At 37.7% G+C, this 8,107-nt stretch overlaps 1 protein-coding gene across 1 annotated transcript in view; it reads left to right on the top strand.

Moving 5' to 3' along the window:
* The window catches only part of LOC104916413 (granulocyte-macrophage colony-stimulating factor receptor subunit alpha-like), a 14,208-nt gene extending 7,226 nt beyond the window's left edge, over positions 1-6,982 (top strand). Inside the window, exons 7-12 of the mRNA XM_010727456.3 lie at positions 2,860-2,957; positions 3,827-3,865; positions 4,434-4,572; positions 5,102-5,189; positions 5,775-5,856; positions 6,750-6,982. Of these exons, the coding sequence (XP_010725758.1) occupies positions 2,860-2,957; positions 3,827-3,865; positions 4,434-4,572; positions 5,102-5,189; positions 5,775-5,856; positions 6,750-6,815 (512 nt within the window). The 3' untranslated portion in view covers positions 6,816-6,982. The remainder of the gene's footprint in view (positions 1-2,859; positions 2,958-3,826; positions 3,866-4,433; positions 4,573-5,101; positions 5,190-5,774; positions 5,857-6,749) is intronic.
* The last annotated feature ends 1,125 nt before the right edge of the window (positions 6,983-8,107 follow it).

The following is an 8,107-nucleotide window of genomic DNA, read 5'->3' as shown; positions in this document are numbered from 1 at the left end:
AAAAAAAAAACCACCCACAAACACAAAGCTTTTAAAAGAAAGGAAAAGCCATCATGATATAGAACAGAAATCCTGTCTGAAAGAACATTTCTGATGTATTAAATCAGCAGTATAGAAATCCCCCTTCTTATAGCTCATATAGTTCTAAGCAGAAGTCAAATACATATTTCACTCGTCCCACTGCTAGGATTGTCAGTAATAGCTTAGTTACACATTTTGTTACATTATCTTCTAATTTATTTCTTCTGTAAATTACTTTCTGATAGAATTGCATATTTTCTGTGCAATACCATTAGTAAGCATGTGAACTTACATAAAAATATGTTGAATTTGATTTAAAACAACAGATGAGAGAAGCATTCATTTCAGTCTCATTCTCTTGGCCACAAGCAAGGATGTTTTAAGTCACTACTACTATTTTAAAGCAGGGATGTATTCTTAATGGCTATTAAGAAGCAGTAAGCACTGTATCAGAAAAATGGCTTTCAAGTTGCCTACAGTAAATAATTCATTCTAAACCAGTTAGTAGTAATTAATGACTTCACAGTTTGCCTAACCATTAAAGAAGTTACAGTACACTGTAAGCTTTACAGAAAAGGACAGCAATGAAGAAAAATGACAGTGAATGATGTTTTTAAAAATAACATAGGTTATTTTATAAATTTGGTTATGCACATTTCCTCTCCTCCTCCAGTCTGCACTTTGCTCCAGAAGCAGCAGCGAATGTTCTGCACAAATTTGAAATTAAACATAGATACTGTGTTTCAAATGCAGCTCACCTGCCAAAGTTAGCTGGCAAAAACTCAAGAAATGCATCATTCAGGTACAGCTGTGTTAGGTTTAGCAGCTGGGAAAATCCGTCTGGAAGTCTGTAAATAATAATAAAAAAAAAGTAGTATAGTGTCTTCAATTCAATTATATTCAAGGCATGTGACTCAATGCTGTACTCAAGAACAGTATAGTACTGAAGTCCTACATACATATTACATTATATGGTATGGTGGTCACATGAAACTAGTTTGAAAATTATTTTTAAGTATTGAGGGCTATATCTACAGGCAACAAAAACTACAAACAAAAAACTATGGTCTTTACTATGTACTTACAATCTCCTGACACCCAGAGCAGAAAAAAATATTATTACAGGTAATACGATGAATTAAGATTTATGCAATAGCTTTCTCTCCCCAAAACAGTTACCTTCCATGAAGTTCATAGAATCATAGAATTACTCAGGTTGGAAGGGACCGCAAGGATCATCAAGTCCAACCGCAGTCTAACCATAGTACCCTAACTCTAACAACCCTCTGCTAAATCATATCTCTGAGCACCACATCCAACCAGCTCTTAAACACATCCAGGCACAGTGACTCAACCACCTCCCTGGGAAGCCCATTCCAATGTTTAACCACCCTTTCTGTAAAGAAGTGTTTCCTAATGTCCAACCTAAACTTATCTTGGCGCAACTTGAGGCCATTTCCCCTCGTCTTGTCACCTGTCACCAGTGAGAAGAGACCTACCTTGCTCTCACTGTAAGCACCTTTCAGGTACTGGAAGAGAGCAATAAGGTCTCCCCTCAGCCACCTCTTCCCCAGACTAAATAGCCCCAGCTCCCTCAGCCTCTCCTGATAGGGCTGATTTTCCAAGCCCTTCACTAGCATCGTTACCCTTCTCTGGAGCTGCTCCAGTACCTCCACGTCCTTTCTGTACTGAGGTGCCCAAAACTGAACACGGTACTCGAGGTGAGGCCTCACCAATGCTGGGCAGTACAGGGGCAGGATGACTTCCCTAGTCCTGCTCACCGCACCATTCCTGATACAAGCCAGGATGCCATTGGCCTTCTTGGCCACCAGGGCACACTGCTGGCTCATGTTCAGCCAACTGTCCATCAGAACACCAAGGTCCCTTTCCATCAGGCAGGTTTTCCAGCCACACCTCCCCAAGCCTGTAGGGTTGCCTGGGGTTGTTGTGACCAAAATGCAGGACCTGACACTTCGCCCTATTGCAACTCATGCCGTTAACCTTGGCCCATCGATCCAGTCTATCCAGATCCTTCTGCAGTGCCCTTCTCCCTTCTGGCAGATCAACACTCCCTCCCAACTTGGTGTCATCTGCAAACTTACTGAGGGTGCACTCAATCCCCTCATCAAGATCATCAATGAAGATGTTAAACAGAAGCGGCCCCAGTACTGAGCCTTAGGGGACACCGCTCATGACCAGCCGCCAACTAGATCCAACTCCATTGACCACGACTCTTTGGGCCCAGCCATCCAGACAGTGTTTCACCCAGCGGAGCGTACACCCATTCAGACCATGGGCAGCCAGCTTCTCCACAAGTGGGGGACAGTGTCAAAGGCCTTACTGAAGTCCAGGTAGACCACATTGACAGCCTGACCCTCATCCACTAAGCAGGTCACCTTGTCATAGAATGAACATAACTTTCCCCCTCACCACTGTCCACTCTTCCAAAAGATACATTAGTTTAGCCTTCTTGAGTTTGCTACATATGGAAGTTGACTGACTGAATAACAGTGAAAGTATTTCTGTTACAGAATAAAGTTGGGCAATAGCATGATTTAGATTGCAAATTCATTGTGTAACTGGAATTCTTGGATTGCTGTGAATGCTCAAAATTACCAAAAGGTTGAATTTCAATGTAGCTACCTGGTTTAAGGACTGGAAATATATGAAGTTAAACTCATTTGCAGAGCACCAGAGGAAGTGAATGATTCAAAGAAAAGTAGATGGCTTACACAGATAATGCAGACAGCGTTAATTAGCACACTCATAGCACTGCCTGTGCAAAGTACTTCCTAGATTTTTTTTTTTGTTGTTTGTTTCTTTGTTCTGTGTTTCTAGTTTTGCTGTTAACTGGAGCTGTGTATTTCTTTTGGATGCAGTTTTTGTATAAGCAAACATCTCTGCCAGATTGCACTAACCATTTGATTGACCTTGAAGTTTGTATCTCATCCAATTCCAAGGCTTAGCTAAAGTAAGTCTGCACCTTATATACAGTCAGGATTGTGAATTGTGCTGCAGATGTCACAAACGTTTCTTTGTGGTAGCAATACACATCAATTCTTTTTATTGTTGCCTTTTTAAAATGTGCGTGGTTTTGTCTTTGTTTTCCTTAAGTTCATTGTCCTTTCTTTTTAATTTCAAGTGGAAATTGCCAGCTATGTTTTTGAATAAAATGAAATATTCTATCATATCACTGAAACAGAATATCCAGGTTTTCTAGATCTTAACGTGAAATGATTGTTATTTTACATTTCATTAACTGCAACTATTTTGAAGATTTGGATGAATAAGGTCAGTAGTATATTACCCATCAAGAATACTGCTTGAAATATTTGTGGAAGTAGTCATGAGTTCTTTGTTCCAACAGCAAATAAATAAATAAATAACTAGGGGGACATAACAAAGCTGAATTAAATGACTATGAACGCAAAAGTTATACATACACAGTTTTAAGGGGGAAAAAAAATTGTCACAGTTTGCTAGTATTTTTCAAGGTTTTTTTTAGTACAAGTATGACATACATCTTTCACACATAGGGCATGTGAAAAAAAGCTTTTGTTACTGCTTTTTACTTCTTTGATTCTCAGTTCTGCAATCACATTTAAAGGGTTCATTATTTCAGAGCACAGGTGATGAGAAAAAATGCTTCTGTGGAAGAACAGCTTAATTTCACAGTGTATAAAGAAAAGCATTTAAAATATGAAATATACTCTTTTTAAAAACCAACCATTTATAAGTTAGGACATCTTATTAAATAGTAACAAAAGGAACAATCATAAAAATTGAAGTTCTTTGTTGTTGCTAGGCTGATCCTGAGGAAAGAATCAAAAACACATCTAGAACGGTAAGTCTGTTACTACATTAATCTAAAGTTTACGTTGGGTTGAAAAGCCAACTGTATAAGAACATCCTGCAATCAAATTGCTTTCTCTTCAAGATACCAGTGTATAATATAGTATGTCTGCTTATTATTAACAAATTTCCTCAAGTAGAGTTTTTTATATTTTTGTTTATAAGACATGGTACAAACAATACTTGCATACATGGAACTTACGTGTATGCAAGTCACACATCCTCCATTTTTCAGCTCATTGTACTTCCTAGCAAATTCATGCATATGTATAAATATTATCATAATTTCACATTATGATTGGAGACACAAAATTCAGATAACTGTGAAGAATTTTACTTCATAAATGGTCTCAGGATGGGGTTGGGATGAAGGAAACAGAAAAATACCACCTGAAAGATTAAGTCAGTATAAAGGAGGAAGAAAAATATCACTCATCCGTCAGAATTATGTAAAAATTTTATTCTGTAATTGTTTACATCATTAAATGAAGCAGATACCTATATTAACATCTGTACATCTAGTGAAGGCAAAGCTCTCAGCCTAGTTGTTTTATATTTAGGAAAGAATCATCACAGGAAATTCCTATATATTTGACAGCTTCAATGCAAATGAAAGGTACAGCGTCAAAATCAGAGCTACTAACAATGACTGCTTAGTGAGCGAAAACTGGGGGGAATGGAGTACACCTGTAGAGTTTGGTAAGAATGAAAATCATTTTCTTGACATAATTTTCTCTTAATTACTATTTGTCTGCCTCGCTTATTACTTCCCAGGTAGAAACACTGTAAATTTGCACATCTCTTCTAAGATGAAAAAGAGCAACGAACTGGCATATCTCTCAATATGAGGGAGTTTCCAATCGTTCTGCTGTGACAGTCAGTACTTCTTGCAAGAAGATAGCAGATAAAACACATCTTTTTCAAGTCTCTGCTGCCATCTGTTTTCCTTCTGTTTTCACAGACCCATCATTTCACCTGTTCTCTGTCACCTTGGATTTTGAAATAATATGTAGACCTCTGTTCCTCACAAAATGTTTGGTACAGCGTCAAGTTGCTGTCTGCCATCCCATTCCTTCACATATTACAAGGCAATGAGAAGCTAAGCCAAGGAAGAAGTGATGGCATGATGCTGTGAAATGCCATCATGCATCAGAGAAGATGCTTTATATAGTTGTGCATTCGTTCCTATTTTGTGATACTAAACACTCTGATGATTATTGTCTTTCAGGAAGAGAACAACTGACATCTATTTCATCATACACATTACTTCTGATATCAGCAATAGCAGCAAGCCTCGTACTTTTCTTCTGCATCATGTAAGTCTTATTTCTTGTGCAAAACTTGTATTCTGGATTCTAATGTGAAATAACTCTTCTTTTTTTCCCAGCAGAAATGTTCTGATATCTCTTAAGTAGAGGAGACAGAGGGAAAGGTGATACTGAATTATAGCAGGTATCATGACCTCCTGGCCATAGAGCATCTAGTGGGCTCTGTATTTCTGATTCCCAATGTTTTTTAACTACTTGATCAATATAGCACAACTCCTTCCAACAGAGATATGAGGTCTCAGCTCAGTTCCTCTTCAGTTTCTGCCTTTAGGCACTGCATTATAGAGAGTGGCAAGTAAAATCATTTCCTTGGTTTAAGGATATTTCTGTTTCAGAGATTAAAGAAAAGCAACTTCCTATAAGTCTTTAACAAGTCATAAAATAAACTGCAAAAATCCAATTTCTGAACAATGAACTGATGCCACTGGTTTTGACTCATGTAATTTTTAGATACTTTTTCATTATTTTTGTCCCAGAGAAAGAAAATAAGCCCTCAGTGTTATAATAATAGAATACGTTTTCATAAGTTTGTATATTGAGTCTTTTCTTCTCTACCTTTTTTTGACCCTGTAGAACCATTTATTTGAAAACAGTACCTGCTATTGTACTACAGCCAAAAGATCTGTTCCATGATATCTCTCCAGTGAATTTCCAGGTATGTTTTCTTTCCATTTCTCTGAAATTTTTTGTAAAGAAGGATCCACTGCAGTCTCAACCATATGAACTAAGCGTTAGAGAAATGTGTATAAGCACAAAATATATTTCTTTCTTTTTCTTCTGTTGGGGTATCAAAAGATGAGCTCCATTCACAAATAATTCTCCTTTTCCATTCAAAGATATTTGGCATTGGCTAAATAAACAATTTCACCCAGCTCTTCATAGCCTAAGCTTCTCAGCACAATAATAGTGTAGATGAAGACCCCTGGTAGCTATGCAGAGAGAGACACAGAGAAATTTACTTCTGGTTAAAAATACTTCTCTCATAGCAGATGTTGAGACCATGTTAGTATTTGGCAATGCTACTGAAGGAGGAGAATTTTCCAGGATATGGCAAGCAAGAAAGTACAGCAGAAAGCTGAGAGGTTTTGATCTGTTCAGAGTGCTTGAGAGCCTTATGAGAACAAGGAAAATATCACAAGTAAAAATGGGAGAACTGCCAGTCTGGAAAGCATTGTGCAAAATGCTTTGTTGCCACAATTCAAACAGTATTTTAGCTGGCAATGAGCAGGTCTGGAAGCAAGAACATGCCTACAAGGACATACTGGAAGCTTCTATAAATCCTACTTTCGTTTCCTTGGTCACATGAACTTTCCCTTGTTAGAACCAGAATCGCTTTTGTAAAAGTTCTTTGGTCCTTTCTGGGGAGCTCATCATGAAGGGAAGATATATACTTATCTACTCCAGTCTTCTCATTGCCAGAGTTCCACTACATCTTCTATATAATACATAAATAATAACAATTTGAATAATACAAGTTTCAAAATTATAAACTAGTGATCAATCTCATCCATAAAATTTTAATGAAATATTTTATTTTTCTTTTAATAGACAGAGAATCAATTCATAAAGCATGAAACTGAAGAAATAATAACAATTATTGAAGAAGCAGCATAATGGCATGCAAGAGAAGAGAGTTTTCTTTTTTCATGCAAATGATTATATATGTACTTGTTGGCATTAATTTACAGGTTTTTTATATCCTCCCTCTTGTAAGCAGATGTACCAGCATTGCCTGATCAGGCCAGTCTTCCATAATCTGTCATTAAAAAAACTTTGTATTATTTGTTTGGAAATAATATATAATTTCTGAAAGTATTTTGAGTTATACACTCCAGCTAGTGGAATACACTAACTAGTAAGGAGATGTCAAACAGAATCATTAATATGGAGTTTAATCATACATTGCACTTCAATAGATGAATCATTTAGATTGGGAAAACCATGAGTTAGATGTCATTTATTACCATGGATTGCCCAGTGCCATGCCTACGTCCCATCTCTTATCTCCCCCATGCTCGTATACCTCATTGCCATATCCTGTGTCTCTCCTTCTGAAGACTTTGGCAGTCATCCAAGCTTATACTGCAATGGTACCTTGATGGTAGCACACAAAGGTAAATGTAAATCAAAAAAGCTACACACACTTGCTCAATGATCTATTACTAGTAATGGAAATACCATATTACTGAGCTACAGGGTTACAAGAGCCGAGCTACTTACACTTCTAAGTTATCTATTTTTCCTCATGTCAGCATTACTTGAAGTCTCCCTCAAGAATAAATACTGAAGAACTTCTATGCCTACTAAGCAATTCTGTTCAATTCTGATCCTGACTGGCTTTTCCAATGCCTTATGTGAAATTTCTAAAACAACTACTTCTGAAATGAATTTGATATTGTTGGAAATACCCAAATAATTTTGTCAGGACGGTATCTCTGATAAAAGCAGATTTTATTCACGATTGCAATGGCGGGCGTCCTGCAAGCAGGTGCGCGCCTATGGACACAACATGACAGCCTTTATACCCTGTTTTCTCCCCCTTGCCTCCCCCCCCTCCCCTGTTTCCCCACTGGCTGGGTACTCCAAGTTCACAATCTTATCAGAGGATTTATATTTGTTATTTACTTGTTAATTTGTTTGTTATCTGGTGGCAGTCAGTCGCCATCCTGTTGTTTCCAAGATGTCTCAGTGCTCTTCTTGTCGTATTGACATGGTGATTTGCTTCCAAGTCTTCGTTAAACAAGGTTCACCAGGGCGGGGATGATGCCAGGCCTTCCGATGTCTCTTCAGGCATTTCCTCGGGCATGCCATGACTTGTTCTCTGGTTTGATCTCGTGCAGGATATTCTTGCAGTGTGTATGACAAAATATACATATATACACCTATTTACACCTATATACAGAGCG

Source organism: Meleagris gallopavo, chromosome 1 (genome assembly GCF_000146605.3).
Source record: "Meleagris gallopavo isolate NT-WF06-2002-E0010 breed Aviagen turkey brand Nicholas breeding stock chromosome 1, Turkey_5.1, whole genome shotgun sequence".
NCBI classification, from domain to species: Eukaryota; Metazoa; Chordata; class Aves; order Galliformes; family Phasianidae; genus Meleagris; species Meleagris gallopavo.
This window is presented reverse-complemented; position numbering and strand designations above follow the sequence as displayed.